This window comes from Eublepharis macularius, chromosome 3 (assembly GCF_028583425.1).
Source record: "Eublepharis macularius isolate TG4126 chromosome 3, MPM_Emac_v1.0, whole genome shotgun sequence".
NCBI classification, from domain to species: domain Eukaryota; kingdom Metazoa; phylum Chordata; class Lepidosauria; order Squamata; family Eublepharidae; genus Eublepharis; species Eublepharis macularius.
The window spans coordinates 143,014,731-143,033,566 of NC_072792.1; the positions used below are offsets into that span (position 1 = coordinate 143,014,731).

Genomic DNA, 18,836 nt, shown 5'->3' on the forward strand with positions numbered 1-18,836 from the left:
TAGTACTAGTCTCCAGGCATTTCACATATTAGATTTTCCAAGTCATTTAATGTTCAACAGAAAGATGAAGCTAATCCCAGGTGTTTGACGAGTGTACCAATAGTAATGTATATTATAAATATCACACCCACTCTTATGTTTTGAGATGTACATCTTAAACAGCTTTTAACCATAAGATTGCAGCTGGGAATGTATTTGAAAACTTGGGTTCATTGGACAATTCATCTACAGTCACCATTGCTTTTCAGATAGTCAACTACAAAATCATGGAATCAGAGAAAAGTAAATTATGACAATCAGTATCTTCTTGGCAGAGCCAGGACCCGACACTAATACTTTAAACAAACAACATCCATTCACTGATGTGGTATAGTCCCCTTTTGGGGAAAATGCTTGACTGAAAAGAGTCACCATGTCAGATGTTTACACATCAAAGCCCATGTGGTCTAGTTCCAGAAATGTAAGAGTTTTACATGCAGCATGGTACAAGGGCATATTCAGAAGGACAACCCTCACACAAAGGACTGAACTAACAAACCTATTGATCAAAATATGAGACTTTATTGCAAAGAAATGTATTTTTGGAATTCCTTTGTAAACACTGACAATGAACTGTATTGTTCAGTCACTGAAATGTAATAATACACTAATAAGGAGAATAAACTATGAGCTATATATTTTTTTTGTTCTCAAATATATGTAAATGTAAACCATAACAGAGACAAGCCAGATGGGGCATGTTATAACAACTGTTCCAATATCTATAGGATTTAAGGGGCAAAACAGCCCTAAATGACTCAGATTCAACACAGCTGAAAAAATCTGACTTCCCCATGCCTCATTATGTTCTTGAAGAATTTAATGATACAATGCTTGTGTCAGGCTGAGATAACAAGCTGATGAAGAGGGGTGTTTTCAGTGACTGCTCGTTTGAAAGTCCTTTTGACACCAGAGGCACCAAAGTTCAAGGCTTATGCTAGGGCCTGTAACTCAAAGCTGAGCACATGAAGAAGATCCTCTGAGCACACAATACTGAGCTAGGTGAACCAATGGTCTATATAAAGCAGCTACATAAGTTCATCTTTTGAAAGCAATGTAAGACTGTTTGGGAAGAGGGAATTATAGGGGGAAATGAGGTACCCTCCCTAAGAGTTAAGGGCTCAGGAAAAATTCAATGATCTTACTTTGGCTTTCCAGGTTTAATTTTTTTTGGTTATTACTCATCCTGAAACCTTTAGGATACGGTGACTACAATGCTAAATACATAACAAACAACCAAGGAACCTGCACGGACTTATGGAAGTACCTCATTTTGCCCTGTACCTCCTCCTTCTTTCCCTCCTCCTAGAAGCCCCCATGTTCCCTGTTTCCTTCTCTTTTCCACACAACATCCTACTTTTTAACTATCCCTTCTTCAGTTTTATTATTTATTTACCTCATTTATATCCAGCCTTTCTCCCCAAAGGGAACCCTAAACAGCTTACTTTATTCTATTACTCTATTCTACTCTCCTTCATTTGTCCTCACAACAATCCTGGTATCCTCACAACAAACATGGTATATAATAATTATGGACAAGATTTCAACTTTGAAACAAGAACAAAGCAGGAGAAAAAGTATATGGAAACTATTCAACAACAGATGATTTTCATGGACTATTGGAATAAGAAATATCCTATGGAATTTGCAAAACAGAAGAACAGAATTTGATATAGTGCTAGAATGGTTGCAAGAAACTGGGATATTTGACGTGATATGGTAGGAAGATTAAAGTTTAAAAGTAGGAAATGTAAGTTTAACTGTATTTATGGTCTGTGAGTTTGAAACATGAACCCAATTTTGTCCTTTTGTATATTTCTACTAAAAATTTTAAAAACGACACTGCAAGGTAGATTAGGCTAAGAGAGGGTAACTAGACTAAGGTAATTCAGCAACCTTCCCTGACAAAGTGGGGGTTTGATGCCGGATATCCCAGATACTACTCTTGACACCAACTGGGTCTCATCTTTCCCTCCTTCCCTCACCCTGGGAAAAGTCCTGCCAAGATGCAGAAGTCCTATGATGGCGAGTAGCTCAGGTAAGTTGTGTGGTAGCCACTGCTGGGCCGGCCAAGTCATGCAAATTGTATGGCACATTGTGAAGTATCTGTCACATAATAATGAGTCATCAGGTGGTCACCAACAGGCCTGAGTGAGCTGCACAAGTCTCATGGTAGCAAGCTGCTGGGTGGTTGCTGCTGAGCCTGGCCCTGGTAAGTATTCCCTCCAGAGCAGGAGAGAGGAGAGTGGGTGTGTGGACCAGGAGGTCAAAACTGTCCCTAGAAACCCTCAAAATGGCCGCTAAGATCTCAGAAGTAGAGATGGGCACAAACTGAAATACAAACCAAAATTAAGCATGAACCAGGCCAGTTCGTGGTTCGCGAACCAGCGGTTCATCAGATCCCATTTCTGACGAACCGCCACAAACTTTAGGCTGGATCGTTTGGTTCATTTTTTGATTTGTCGCTGCAGACAGCCTGGTGCCAATCAATCAGTTTCCTAGACAACAGGGGATGGACTTCATGCAGACCTTCTGCTGACCCGGAAGTGACCTTCCGCTGGCCTGGAAGTGACCTTCTGCTGACCCGGAAGTGGTGGTTTTCTGACCTGGATGTGACGTTTTCACGAACCTAACGGACCAGTTCGTGAAACAGGGGCAGGTTTGTTAAAGTTTGTGGTTCGTGAAATTTGACGAACTAAGAACCACTTGGTTTGTTTTTTTTCTGGTTCGTGCCCATCTCTGCTCAGAAGACATTCATTTCTTAAAGCTACAAGGGCTGCTTCTATTTTTTGGGAGGGGTTTAACCCCTGCCCCAATGGATTTTTTAATTTCAGATATTTCTGCAAACCTGGGACTTTTCTCAGGTTTCTAGGAAGATCTGTGTTATCTATTCATGACCCTAATATGTGGATTTAATAATCTAAATCTCAAGCTATGATGAGAATTAAATATGATGATATGAAGCAGTAATAAAAAGCAGTGAGAATTAAAATAAAATGGATTTTTGTTTTCTTCACCAGAATTAACACAAGCAAGCAAATGCCCACTAAAACATGGGGCACAACATCTGAAGAAATAAAGTTCATAAATGTTTCAGCAAATGTCACTGCTTTCTAAGAAGGGTGGACAGCAACATTTTCCTTGACTGCACAACTTTAAGGATGCAAAGTTGCCCTTCAGTTTTCTAAGCAAAAAAAATCACAACAAAGTCTTTAAAAACATAAGCAAAAAAATTCAAGAATGGAGCAGGATGACCATGAAATCACCTGGCTGGTGGATAAAAAACTGAGTAAACAAATCATGGCAACTGCAGAGTAACTGTGCAATCATAAACAGTTATACCCTTCTAAACCCACTGACTTCAATTGACATTGAAGGGCATGACTCGATTTAGGATTATACTAAGAATGGCTAGTGTGGTGTCAGCTACAGAGAGGAGGAATGTCAAGAAATTGTAAATGAAATTCCTGGAAGGCCTGAGGAAGAAGTTTCTTCTTCGTAGAAACTCCAAATTACCGCCTTGTGCTTGGCACAAGTGACAGTGTAGGTTTTTGACCAGTCGCCTTATGGGGGCCAGGTAGGATTTTTTTTCTTTTTTCCGATTGGCCTTGGGAACTAAGTTTTTTGCCCACCTTGTACTGCTTGCTGGAGCTGTGGCTATTGGCTCTGGTGGTGCTGTATAGGCTACCACTGGCAGGATTTAGTTGGGGGGATGTTAGCAGGATGGTGAGTACCCTTGGCACATCCCCATTGGTGGGCATATTGGGGGCCTGTCAGGATTGGCTGGCATGCTTGGCAGTGGCCAGTTAAGAGGGCAGGATGCCTGGTGGGAGCCCCTGGAAAAGTTCTGCCCTCATGCTCTGCGGCGGGGGTGTTTGGAGTTTTAAGGGGGAAACCATCCGCCAGGCCGGCCAGATCCGAGCCATGCATTTGGATGGCTCACATCTGGGGCAGCGGGTCACCAGACAGGTCAAGGCGGGGTCCAGGGGAGTGACCCTAGGGCTTGACCTGTACTGCTGGTTAGGCCCTTGCCAGGTTTCAGTTGCTGCAGTTCATGTTGTTGCCATGAATAAAAAGTGGCCCTTTATTTCCCAAGCCTTGTGTCTGCCTCTTTATTTTGACTGGGGGGGCAAGAACTATTTGTTCCAGTTATATTGCTACCCAATCCAAAAAAAAAAATCCACAGCCCTGCAGGAAATTGTCAACTTTAGAAATTAACTGTACCAGGCTAGAGATATCAAGAAGGTCAAATTCAAATGTGTGATACTCCATTCCACTGTAGGTCCTGGCAGAGATTTCCAGGGATGTCAGCTATTTTCTTGAATGTTAACTGTGACTTGTGACATTTTAAAATTAAAGTTTCAGAAAAGAAGGGGGCAGTGCAATCAGCTATCCCATCTCCTCACAAGTACTTTAACTGATTACCATGTCTAAAACTGCTAGATGGAAACCTGACAAAAATGAACAGGTTTTTAACTATCAAATGCTACAGTAAGTGCATATGTAACAGTGGAGTTGCTGATACCTTTAATGTGGAGGTAAAATGCCACATTTCAAGAATTCTTTTAACGCACAAACTATGGGTGGTCTGTGGTACGTTTTTGCTTAGACACACTGTTCCAATGTAGGCAAAATGCTACCAAATCCTTCAACACAGCCACTTTCTGTCTTGCCTTCAAAAGGCAAGATTTCCAAAAGCGATTAGCAACTATGGGTTCTTTCAAAGGGTTCCTTGTAAAGAAACTACAAGCTCTGTACTTTCCCTTCTCCCCTTACCACAGCAGCCTAAATTGAGGAATATAAACTTCCTAATCACACTTGAAAATTAAAGCCCCTTGTAAGACAGCCAAAATGGGAGACTCAAAATATTATTTTTCCCAGCCAAGCACAACAGCAACACTTATTGTTTGGAACTTTTCTGAAAGTTTAAATACAAAATCCCACTTACTGCAAAAATACAGTACTTCTTCCTCAAGAGCCCTCAGTCTTTTCCAAGGACTTAAATTGCACCCAAGTGAGGCAAATTTCCAAAAAGCAGCCACTTGTCCAGTCCCACCCACATTTGTGAAACCTGCTTCCCAGGGAAGGCTGCTAAGGTACATCCTAGCACAAGCATACATCTGCACGACATCTGTTGGGGCTACTGGTAAGATTTATATGAGGGCTGCAAGGTCTAATAAGTATATCAACTAATCTAAATCATTAACTAACCACTGGAAAGGTGGGGAGAATTGGGAACAGAAGCATTCAAGGCACAACTGCTTTTTTTGAGGTCCTGTTCATTCTCGCATGTTCCTGCAATAGGAAATTTAAAAGAATATATTCAAAATGGCCTTTCGAGCTAAAAATGTGCAATAACATACAACTTAACAAACAAAGGCCGTCTCATGCTCCCTTCAGTGACTCAGATCTATGCAAAGATATCTGGTAAGATATCTATGCAAAGATCTGGTAAGATATCTATGCACAGATATTGCGTAAAAAACATATAGTTCCATGAAAAGGTAATTGAGTAATCAGTTACAATTACTGCTGCACTTACTCTGTTTACTTCAGTTCTTTGTGCTTTTATTTTTTAAATTTCATCAAGCAGAACATGCACAGAACTGAGCAAAGAATTTAAATAATTTTTTAAAAAAATCAATAGATAATGCTTAATTGATCAGTTGAAAACTAAGCAAAGCACTGAAAGATCTTTCATCAGTGGACAATGCTCATATAATTATCTGCCTGGAGGAACAACTATCAAAAACAAGCTTTAATGTTTTCCTTAAGCTTTAGTAGTTGACCTTTGAAGAGCTTTTCCAACAAATGCAAACAGTTTTATAGAGGAAAAAAGCTTCAAAATGTAAACACAACAGCATAAATTAAAGGCTCAAAGGCTAGATAATCTGTGGTTTTAAAAATAAGGATTGGAGATGCTCTTTGTAGAATCAACCTGACCTTTTAAAATGAGGACAGTCTTTGTGGTTAAAAGTTGATTATTTATTTTAGCCTGTCAATGTGTTAGTCATTAGCAAATGACTAACAGATGTATGTGCAGGCAGGCAGGCTAAGAGACGTTTACTAAACTGCTAACTTTGTATGCAAAGCTGCAAGATTGTTAATACAACCAACTCTTATTTGTACATATGGAATCACTCTGTTCTCCTAATACACCCACTGTACATTTGTTGATTCTTATGTACCAGAGTCTGGTGTCTCTCTTAGAAATGGAAAGCATTGTACATCTAGGAGGGAAAAGACCCCCAGGAAGAATAAAGCATTTTACCCTTGGCACTTTTCTTTAAATCATCCTATCACTACAATGGGGAATTGTCACAACTTTCAGTGCAGTAAATCTACAAGAGGCATGTCAAGGCACATCTCTTGAGAATGATTGTCATAGGGAGTTACTTGATCCGAGCACTGTAAAAGAATACTTACCTCCTGTTTCGCAAACTTTGTGGGCAAATGAAGCCATTCGTGCGCTGCTCTTCTGGTAATGGCTGGGTCAAGAATTCTGATTTGGTTTGATTTGTATATCATTTTCATTGCTGGTTTCTTCCAAAAGGCATTTGTTCTCTGTTGAACATACAGCTTTCTATTAAAACTTAGAAACTAACATTTTAAGAAGCCACTGCTAAGTCATGTAGAAGGGAGGTAAAGTCTCTCTCTCTCTCTCTCTCTCTCTCTCACACACACACACACACACACACATTGGGAGACACTGCAAAGGAAAGAAAGCTCACACAATCATATGCTTATGCTGTGCCCTTCTTTCACTGGGACCAATACAGCAACAAGACTGAATTGAAACACATTCTGATGTTCCCCCAAAAGAAAATGAATTCAATAATGAAATCCTTGAAAATGAAAACAATTAATGCTTTATCCTGATCAGTAGAAGAAAGCTGTCCAGAAAGGCAATGAAATGTCCTAGAAAGAGGTGGAGGCATCCCAGAGCTGCTTAGACATATGAAGTCTCATTTTATATGTACAAACTCAAGGGAAAGCTCCTTAAATGTAAACAGAAATACTCTTCAGTCAACTGAATAGTTTACTGCTATGACACAATCTAGTATATCTGAGGTAATTTCTTCACCTGTTTATCTGGAAAAAAATTCTCAGTGGGCTAGGAAGAAACCAACCCAAGCTTCAGTGATTTACTGATCAGCCAGTTTGTTCAGCTTAATGAAAAGCTTGTGCATCCCCCCTGCCTCCATTTCATTTCCCCTCTTGAACTGGATGCAAAGGCATCAGATGGGAGAGGCACGCACAGTGCCAGAAATGGAACTGGCTGAGGATGTTGGAGTAACAAAAGCCTTTTCTGTAGCACTCCAGCACCAGAACCAAAGCAACCAGTGGCAGTGCCAGGAGCAGGATCCTGGTTTCCTACCCAAACAAAATCTGGAGGGTAACTTGGTTACTGTTAAGACATAATGGATTGCTATAGTAATCTTTATGGCTTCTGTGCTATTAATTTTCCCAGTTTGGAGTTGGGGGGGGGGGAGATTATTTCCATAATCAAATCAGGATTGCACGCCATTTGCAGTATGTCCTGCACATCAGAGATAAGAACTTTGATTCATATCATCTTTAAGTGGGCAAAAAAGAGCATGGGCAGGAAAAGAGCTCCAAGAATTCAAGATAACATTTCACTGCAATCAGCATCTGAGGTACAAAACAATGTGTCTAGGGATATGGGGGGGAACAAGAACATCTTATAACTGTGGGCATATATATATACACAAATGCAAAAAGGAGCAAAGACTCAGATGCACAGCACAATCTGAGACAACGGGCACATACTGAAGGATTATCTGGACCAATAATTTCTCTTCAAAACTATTTGTACAGATTATGTTATGTTCTTGCAGCAATGAACAAGAGAGACAGCAGAAATCAGTGAACTGACGGATCAAATCACCTATTCCACTACCCTCGATTTCAGGTCTGTTTTGTCACAAATTGTGGCATCCACGATTTCTATTTTCTTCAAGTACGATCTTCCAGATCCTACTAAAAATCATGCAGAACATGTGTGTGAAAACGGTATGAGGACATGAGATCCCTCTTGAGAGATATACACCTACTTATTGTCAGGATGTCACCTGCCATCCTCTGCAAGGCCCTGTGTACTGTATGACTATGATGATAGGGGCTGAAGCTGTTCTCTGACTAGAATGTGAAAATCTGCAAGGGAGGGGGCTATTCTGCAGTTATCTGTGTGTTTTCTCTTTAGCCTGGGAAGCAGTGCCTCACGGCCTTGAAGTTTCTAACACATCATCTCTGCTTTGTCCTGTTGATCATCTCTTGAACTTAGCCCCTGAGGATGGGTGGTTTATAAACTGAAATAATAATAATAATAATAATAATAATAATAATAATAATAATAATAATTGCTGTTTCCTTTCTTTTTTAAAAATATTTTTTATTAAAGCAAAAAGAAGGGGAAAAGGGGGGACAAACTAATATAAAACTGTGTGCTACTTAGCTGTTTCCTGAAGGGGGTAGGGACTCTGGGAATTAGGCTGTGCTTAGAATCCTATATACGTTATGTGCTTGCAGAGAAATGCCATTCCTGGCAAGGAATGCAGTAGGGGTATGATTCTAGTAGCTTATCAATAAAGTGCTTTAACTCATGCAGTTCCTGGACTCATGCAGTGAACTCTTTTGAGAGTTACTTGGCAGATCCTTACATGTATTCACACTCAAAACTGTTTTGCTAAGTGTTCATTTCCCTTCCCTCACCCCTGGCACCACGGAGACAAATCATTCTCATTGCATATCAGACATTGTAACCAGGGCAGCGGCTGGCAGCACCACAGGGCAGTTCCAGCATGCTAAAGAGGAGCAGGATGGAAAAATAGCTGATGATACTGTTCTTATTGCCTCTCAAAGTCACTTGCTATTATAAACTGCAGTTGTATACTGCAGTTAACTTTTTTGCTTGTTGCCTTCATTTGTGGTTTCCACTTCTGTTAGCTTAGTGTTCATATTGAAGGCACTTCTTTTGTTCTTAAGAAAGAGATGAAGCCACTTGTCCAAATGAAAAGGTGCTTGAGAAACAGAGCCAGTTTGGTGTAGTGGCTAACAGCAGCAGAACTCTAGTCTGGAGCAACGTGTTTGATTCCCCACTCCTCCACTTGAAGCCAGCTGGGTGATCTTGGATCAGTCACAGCTCTCTGAGCTTTCTCAGCCCCACCCATCTCACTGGGTGATTGGTGTGAGCATAATAATAATACACTTTGTAAACCACTCTGAGTGGGCTTTAAGTTGTCCTGAAGGGTGTTATATAAATCAAATGTTCTTCTTATCTCATGTTAATTCTAAAAATATAAAATTAAGATATGGTGTAGGGTATTTTCCTTACACAGTGTGCTTAAAATAAAAATTCTTATGCCAAGAAATCTGAATGGCCTCTGTAACTGAGCAAGCGTGCATCTATTTAGTTGTTTTGTATCATTTACTCTATGCTAATCATAAGGAAGGGAAAAATCAATGCAAGGCATCTTACACTGTGGAATAACACGCTAAATTTCTTCTTTTATTTTTTGTTCATAAGAACCATTACCCCACAGCTGTTTTCTCACCATCTCCACCAATGCATATACTCATGTACACCTGGAAGGTTAGTCTTATATACCAGCATGTTCCTGTCTCTTCCATTATATTCCATACCCCTAATTGGGGCTAAGAAGTTGGTGCAGAGTACGGTGAAATGGTGAACAAAAGCAAAACAAATGAAACTGGCTCACAATTAAACGTTGGCCACTTAATAGGTCCCAAAGCCACTTTAAGTCTTGAGGTTTGAAGACAACCAGGACTGCAGTTGTATTAGGATCATAATGAACTGGATCTGAAAAAACAGACTCCGGATAAAAAAGCCGGAACGTTGTCCTCCTTCCAACATCATCTTCATAGCCAATAACAGGGCCATTATTCATTCTGTTGGAACAAAGATTTAAAAAGAAGAAGAAGAAGCTGGTTATATAAATCCCATTTTGCTGCAATACAGTTCAATATAACAAACTGTATGTATATGCCTCTACAGTAACTTACAGGCATAACAATAATCAGCCAGGTCAGAATTTGCCCTAGTGTTACTGACAAGTAATATTTACATAAGTTACTTACATTTAACAAAACAAAAGTTATATGCTTTAATTCTGATTCCATCCTCCACTGTATTAAAAAGACTGATGATGCACATAGAAGGGACTTCTGAAGAGATTATTAAGAAATATCTCCTACTTTGGTACTGTTCATACATGCTTTAAGTACAAGAGAACATTCTTTACAAGAAAGAACACGTTCTGCAAAAATTACATGAGGCAATCCTTTTTTTCCTCAAAAACAAAAGAAATGGATTCTTTTATACTACATTAAAGGACACTCACAACAGTGAAGCGAGCTTTCAGTCTGATATTATCCACTTAAACAAACAGGCCCCAGAAAACGGATGTGTACTCCATTCTCTTCCTATTTTAACTCCTTTGTTCCTCTCAACAAGAACAGAATAGAGATTAAAGCTTTGTAAGGTTTGCTGAACTGAAGCCACTGCTTGGATGAATATGACAGGCAGATGATGCACAGCTACACATAGCATAATTAAAGGGAGGGTGGGCAGAGTACTGAGGAAGTTCACTGTGATCTGAGAGATGCCTAGCAAGAGTGGTGGAAACAGATCTTTAATTATGCTTTCAGCATAGCCATGATTGCTAATGCTGCCCTATAAAACCCTGAAGAAGTCCTACTATTACCACCTGAAGAAAGGCTCAAGTTTCAGCTTATTACTAGTTAAACTATGAACAAAAAGAATCAGCTTGACTGTTGACCTCAGAAAGGCCAAATCAGAAGGGGAGAGGAGGGGAAGAAAACATGCCTCCCCCTCAGACAGAGGTCTACTCATAATGAAAGTAGGGGAAAGTTCATGTGTGGGGTCAAAGACAGAATGCTGACAATATCCGGAACAAATTGTCTCCTGCAGAAAACAGCTAGTTTAAACTATAGGTGAAGCTCTGCAAAAATACAGTTATTGCATCTGTGGTATGCTGCCTTGATCAAAGATAAGTGGTATAAAGGCTGGAGGACCAAGCCAGTTAGCTTCCTCTTCCTCAACAATCGGCTTTGTAACAAGAATTCCTTTCACCTTGGGGGGGGGGAGGGCCTTTTAATGTGTATTTTCTGCCTCTCTCCCTTTTCTTCTTTGTAATTTAATTTCAATTTCTCTCTGGTTTCTTCGTTGTCCAGTTTTTACTTTTGTTTTAAATCCTTGTTCACTTTCCACTGGTAACATGGTAGATTCCCAGGCTATTGGACTGAAAATTACAGGACCTGAAACAGGTAGGTGGCATTTGGAACTCAGTGTCATTTAAAGGGCTTTGCATAGCTTTTGACTAGGTGGGCTGGAGGGCGGAATGCTGTAGAGACAGAGACAAAATTTTGCCACTATCCACATATTCATGTATTATGTTTTTATATATGGCTCTTATTTGCATCACCATTTTATTCATCTACTTTCTACACTGTGATTCTACACTGTAATAAACCAGGGTAATTTGTTTCAGTTACACTTGTGAGCTTGTGTTTTTTTACTGGTTAAGCCTTACTGACCAGGGTGATAAAGGTCATAGGACAGAAAGTACAGGGAGATAAGCAAATTGGGAGTTTATGTATGTCCCCAGGGTAGGACAAAACAAATGCACAAGTTTACTTTCCCATGTTATAGAGAAGCATGAGAAACGCAGGTCAATTGCTTGTACTTCTATCCCACTTACTGGCATATCCAAAATAGCTGCACTACCTTCTTTTTTAAAAAAATTATTATAAATTTAAAAATAAAACGTTAACAACAAACACTTCAAATACATCCAGTACTGCTTACATAGGCAATAGGCCGCATCACACCAATCTTAAATCATGCATCCTTATCACTAAACCATACCCAATCATTCTTGATGAACTTTATCATTCCTCTTATGACTGTTTCAATAAATAAGAAATAAAGACCATGTATCTCTGTATTCTGAAATAAATCTTGGATTTTTTTAAACCAGAAATTCCTGCATACTGAGATTTTATTCATGGTTTACATAAGTCACCCTCTGTTTAACCACTGTTCCAATGATAGTATAATTTGTAACTTTCAGGTTTGCACCAAAGATAGTGTAGCTGCAATTATCGATTGTATCGAAAGTTTCTTCTGCCGCAAATCCAGGTCATTTGGCATATCTTGTAGCAAATACATTTTTGGATTATGATTAAGGGAACATGTCAAAAATTACTTCTAATTCTCTATGTACCATCTTTCAAAAACCCTGTACTCTCAAACAGGATCACCATACATGAAAAAATGTCCCCAACTCTTCTCTCCATTTCCTACATTTATTATTAGTAGTCTAACTGGGGTCATATACAACCTATAAGAGGGATGGGGTCTCAGGTGCTTCACTAACAAGTTGGAGATCATAGACTTCATCACCATTTTTGCCTCATATATTATCTGCTGCTTTAAATATGTACAACCATCACTCCATGCTGTCTAATGTTAGTCCTAGAATTGATTATGTTTTGCTTCAGGATCTCTTCTATGTCTTGGATCATTGCTAAGGCTATGTCTTTAAACTTGTATATGTTTACCTTATGGTATTGTATTGAAATGTACTTACTTGATACTGATTGTATTAATCTCATACTGTGTAATCTGCCTTGAGTCTCAGTGAGAATGGCGGACTATAAATGACGTAAATAAATAAATAAATAAAATTCTCTCTTATCCCAACGTTCATAGATATCTTAGGGATCCTCCTTTCTCAATCTATTTTTGAAATTATCAAACATAAATCCCTTTACATTTCCATAGTATTACAACTTTCTCTTAAAGTAATTCATAGATCCTTGCTAATAAACCTTTCACCTGCACATGCCCAGTTAGGATTTTTTCAAAGTTATTCAATGGATTAAACACATCATCCTTTTCCAAAAGAGATTGGATTCCATGTCTTAACTGGAAATACTGAAATATCACAATCTGTAAAGCTGCAGTCCTAGATCTCTATTCTTCTTAACTTAAAAAATTACTATTCTTTTGAAAATCCACAAACATTCTAAGGCCTGCTGCGCCTTCTTTATCCCATATTCTGTCTTGTGTGAACTTGTAGGCAGCATATGCTGTAGTTAGGCTCAACCATGTTAGTCTGCTGTTGTGGGAGCCAGCTCTGAGCTCCTCCATAGTTTTATGCCTCTATGATATTGCCTCACATTGCTGTTGCCTATGCTGTTCTGCTCTTTCCACCTCCCCACACCCTGCTCTGCCCTCATGTTTCCTCCTCCTTCCATAGACACCTGCCCATCAGATGCTACAGCAGTGGAGAGTATCACGCAGAAGTTTGCCGGTCACCTTTTTTCATTTCCAAACACTATCTGAGTAATTTTGCATATAATAAAAGGCAATATAATATAATTTCACCCAAAGAGAAACTGGTCACTCTTTTTTAATGTCAGCACCCAGGACATTTCTCCAGCAGATAGAAAACTTCAACTATTCATGCAAAAGGGATGACTTGTAGTAGTAACCCACTTGACAGAGAAGCTAAAGATAGCAAGTTTCAAGATTTAGCCATATGTTCAGCTCAACCAATTAGATTAGAACAAAAGCACATTTTAAGAGCTGGTATACCATAATAGTTAAGTCCCCATTCACCTCTGGAGAGCCATGAGCTTACTCACCTTTGGCAACCTGCATACTCTCTAGCCTCAACCCCACCAATAATAGAATGGTAACCTACATTAGTGGTTCCAGTATTAAAAGTTGCTATAAAATGAGAAATAGTTTACCTGATTACCACATCATAGGAATCAATTGTCTCTCCTAGACTCCTGTTTCGAAGGACACCTCCATTGCCAACAACCACACATTTTTTGCAAAATGAACTGTTGAAACAAGAACATCTGTATTTATTGAAGTGTTGAGTATAGAAGTATATTCCCTTGGGGAAAAAATAAAATACATTAACACCATTGCTAACATGAACATATGAAACAGATATGCTGACAACAAGAGATGAAATTCCTGTTTAAAGAATGGAGACAATAACCAGTCTGTTGTTGGAAATAAGACTACTGATACAGGCTGTGTTTTAAAGGAATTAAGAAGAACTTTTCTTGTCAAGAGTTCATTTTGTGGCCAAATTACACATTACACAAACCCTTCCCGCAGATATTCTGCATCCAGTTGCAGTTCCTGAACTTGCTTCTGAAGCTTTCAAAAAAAGTGGTCGGTAAATAAAACCCTTGTAGTTCAAGCTTCATTGTGAACTGAGTTAGAAAATTGTGTTTTATAAACTGGTTTCAAACTGCTTCACTGCAGAGATGTGGCCACACAGTTTAAAAAATTAAGTTATGAACTAATCCTGTTGTCTCTCATCCTTTGGTCACTCCAAAATATTCAGGCAATACAGTGAGCCTTAACTTAGCTAGCCCAGACAGATTCCGTATGCTCCTGGTAGGGGTCTGTTTGTCAGTCATCTTCTAACTGCTTTCTGGATGGGGAGTAGCTGTTGCTCTTTTTTTTTTAAAAAAAATCACACCTTCTATATAAAAAGATAGGTCTAGACACGCGTTCATGTATACGACTCCTTCATGTATTCATTATAGTATTTACTCCCCAAGTTATGATTCCAGAAGCAAATATAAACATCACAACCACACTGTATACCTTTTGTACTGGATGGATAGTTTATGTGATTTAAACATTTATTTTTACTTGTTTTGGATATCTTAATCAATAGAATTAAAAAACAGTTTGTAGACAAGCACTGATGAATGTGGAACAAGCAAATCAAGAGAACCAGTTAACATAGCTCCTCAATTTAACACTTTACCTAAGATAGGTGGTTTGCCCTAACGGATATGCTGAAGAACCGAGGCCAAATCTGAGCATATGCTTTGCAAGATGACCGTTCTGGGTTTAAGACTATACAATGACCCGGAGTCTGACTCAGTATAAGGCAGCTTCATATGTTTATATATGGAAGCCAAGCAATTGAACAAAGGTAGAAGCTAGGCTTTTAAAATAAAAGATTTGCAGATGGAAACATGATACTTGTCATGTAACAGATTTTCCTTTCATTGATTCCAAGCATGACCTAGGTTCTAATCTGATCCTGTCAAACTGTCATTGCCCGAACAGTCCCTGAGCCAGTTTATTCCAGGTTCAGCCACGATGAATGAAATGGATCCTGTTCAGTGGGGAAAGTCTGCCTCTGTGCATCTTTCCAAAACTGCAGTGAAAGCAGCTGAGAACTGTGTCAGGGAACCCGGCTGAAAACATAGATGGAATTAGCAGCAAGTCTGTGGCACAGCCACAGCAAAGCCTGAGGATGCAGTGGGCACTTGGTTAAAGGAAGAATACTGATCACAATGTCCCCTGGAATAAAATGAGGTAAAATGGGAAACAAACATGTGGGGGAACTGTCCCCTTGCTTCTGTCCCTACCCTCAGATCAAAGAAAAAGAAAAGGTGGACTAGTAAGTAAGTAAGTGGACGAGTAAGTAACCAAGCTCCACTGGAATGGATCCAGGGGCTGAATTTCGGACAGGTACCTATGGAAAGTGCTTCTGAAATATAACTTATAGGGCCTAACTTTAAAGTAGAGAGGCTAAAAGACAGGTGGAATAAGACAGCAGACTGCTAGAAACAAAACTGAATTTTATTGCCCATTAATTTTTCGCAATGGCATTTGCCTTGGACTATCACGACTCCTTCTCATTCACTATTAATGCAACTGTTTATACAACAGATGGTCTGTCTTTCATTGGTTCTGACCTAAGCCTTTGCAGCTTCAGTGTTCACTATATATGTAAAATTAAGTCCAGTGCGTCAACAAACTTAAGATACTGGCAGAGCCATCCTAAATCGAGTTACATCCTTCTAACACCATTGCCTTCAACAGAAGACTGTAACTATGTTTAGGACTGCAACTCTGAGGCTGTGCTCTTTAATGCTAGGTAATTTAAGTATAATTAAAACTTATCATAATAAGTGAGTTTAGAATATTTTCTAAACTGGAATCCCACACGAACTGTTGTGATAGGGTATGTTATTGATACAGCCCTATGTTTTGGTGAAGTAACAAGCCAAATCCTGTGAGAGTTTTCAGTTGAACTATAAACTATTATACTGAGATGACCAAAGTATGTGAGCATCCCAGATTGGGAAGGGGAAGAATTTTGGTCTCAAAACCATTCACTCCCTTCAGCGTCTGCATTAAAGGGTACTACATGCAAAGAACTGCAAGTTTCTGAGGAAACAGTTCAGCAGCTAGATCCTGGTAAGAAGACTGAACGAGCTCCTGGTTGAGCTTTCACTTTCTGAATGGCCCAAGGGAAGCTCCTTGCTTTTCAGAGTCCCTTGAAATATGAGACATCTCTCGTGGAAAATGTCAGCAGAAGTCTTGAAAATTTTAGATAGCAAGAAACTTTTACTTCCTGTAAAAGTAAAATAAGGGAGAAAGGGGGAGATAGGCTCCTCACCTCAATCTCAACCCATGTAAACAGACTAAAACCAGGAGAATTATTGGCTGGCCTTAAAATCTAGGCGGTGGCAGTAAGTGCTGCATCCACAGGGCATAACGTCTAATACATGCATACCAAGGTGAGCCAGAAAGGGGCTAATTATAATGGTATACAATGGGAGCAGGGATTAGACTGTCAGCCTCTAAACTGTGAGCTTTGGGTTCAAATTCCCATTCTGCCATCAAGCTTACTAGGTGGCCTTAGGACAGCCAAATGCTCACAGACTAATTCACTTCACAAATCTGTTAGGAGGATAAAATGGTTAAGGGAGTGGTGTAACACTGCTCTGAACTTCTTGGAAAGAAAGGCAGGATTATGATGTACTGATCTATAGTTGCTACCCCCTATCTGTATCTGCAGGTACAGGTGTGCCTAGCATTCACTGGAGTCTGCAGAATGCACATACAGTGCTAAAGAGTTCTCATACACTTTCCCCTACATGCCACTCCATTTATTCCCCCTTATCCTATGAATTCATATGCATTTATATTTTTACCATAAAGAAGCCATCATCAAACCAACCAATAAGAACTGAGTAGAATCATCATACCTACAAATAAAAGCTAACCCCAAGTATATAAACTTTACCCACACACGCATGCCCATGTGGCATAATCAAGGGCACCTTCATACACACTTCAGAATTTCCTCTTAAGCACTCTCCCACAGCTCCAATACATAATAAACAGCTGCCAAGTATTAATAAAATTTTGTTGAGCAGATCTTTCTAATTGCCGCTATCTTGTTCATTGACATAATAATCCAGGCTTTATGAACCCAGACGATTTGCCTTGGAAGTGTGTCATTTTTCCAATACTGTGACAAAATTGTTTGGGCTGCTACCAATAAGGTCTTACCTACATTTCTAATTCCTGGTTTTAGCTACCTAGGAAGAAGCCCCAGAAGGGTAGTCACATGGTAGTTCTTGCTTTGGAATATCCTCTAGGTTTTTGAACACTTTCTACCAGTATGCCTTTGATACAGAATACTGCTACCATATATGAAAGAAAGAACCTGGGATCTGAGCCCAGTGGCACCTTAGAGATCAACAAATTTTTCAGGGTGTAAGCTTTCAAGAGTCAGAGCTCCCTTCTTCCAACATGAGTATGAATGAAGATCCCTAAGTCTTTGTATCTCAGCTAAAAGACGGGTGGCGTGTTACAAGGGAGGGCATGAGGATGTAAAAATACAAAGCAGTTTGATTAGAGGGAAGGTGTGTAGCAAAGGAAGATACCAGGATGTAAATGTATAATGGCACACCCCAGCCTGGGGTGGAATAGGGAGACCTCTGTTCTGAATGGACTCCATTTCAGCAATCTCATGTTGTAAACTTCCCTTGAAGTTTCTCTGTTTGAGGATAGCTGCTTTTCGGTCAGTGATGGAATTTCCAGAAAGATTAAAAAGTTCACGCACTTGTTTATGTGTTGTGATTTCTGATGTCAGATTTATGTCCATTTATTCTTTTGTGTAGGGACTGACCTGTTTGTCCAATGTAGAGAAAGAACCCACTTTACTATTACATCTCCAGCACCCTTTAGATCCAGAGGAGTTAGCCGTGTTAGTCTGTAGTAGCAGAATAGTAAAGAGTCCAGTAGCACCTTTAAGACTAACCAACTTTACTGTAGCTTAAGCTTTTGAGAACCACAGTTCTCTTCGTCAGATGACGAAGATGTAAAGATGGACTCTTTACTATTTTAGCACCCTTTAGGTGGGACTTTTTCAATTTTGCAATTTTATCCAGTATTAAATACTATCTGTACATTATCTTTAATATGTTTTCTCTTAAATAGGTATCCAGGTCCCTGTGCAAATTAAGCCATTTCTCCCTTGAGATGCTAATGAACCAGATAACTCAACCTTATCATCCCTGATTCTATCCAAGTTTTAAACACTCATCTACATATTCTTAACCTTCCCCAACCCCTGCAGAGAAGACCGCTTCCTCTTGTTCTTCTGCCACATATTCCTCCCTCAATCTAGCAGCTCCCCAAAGGCACCTATTGGTGGGATAAATCAAGCTCTTGAAGTTCCTTTAGCACTTCTGATTTCTGTATTTGGAAAGCCAGGACTGTATTATAAGCAAAGGAATAATTCAGAGTGCACTATTCTTTTAGAAAAAGAGACAAATAAACAATGTGCCTTTTGCACAAACCATTTCTGTTTAAATCTCCCTTAATGTTTCATTTGCCCACCACTGCACCTTGTTAATTTGTTTTATTATTTGTATATTGATTTTAG

The 18,836-nt window shown here is 39.4% G+C and overlaps 1 protein-coding gene across 3 annotated transcripts in view; it reads right to left on the reverse strand.

Annotated features, from left to right (window-relative positions):
* ST3GAL6 (ST3 beta-galactoside alpha-2,3-sialyltransferase 6) overlaps window positions 1–18,836 on the reverse strand; it is an 87,053-nt gene that overhangs the window by 12,527 nt on the left and 55,690 nt on the right. For all 3 annotated transcript variants that reach the window (XR_008596717.1, XM_054974886.1, XM_054974887.1), the window contains exons 6-8: window positions 13,861–13,956; window positions 9,780–9,969; window positions 6,466–6,603 (exon numbers count right to left, since the gene is read on the reverse strand). Coding sequence is in view for 2 of the 3 variants with exons in the window: in XM_054974886.1 (XP_054830861.1) it covers window positions 6,466–6,603; window positions 9,780–9,969; window positions 13,861–13,956 (424 nt within the window). In the remaining variant the exon portion in view is untranslated. The remainder of the gene's footprint in view (window positions 1–6,465; window positions 6,604–9,779; window positions 9,970–13,860; window positions 13,957–18,836) is intronic.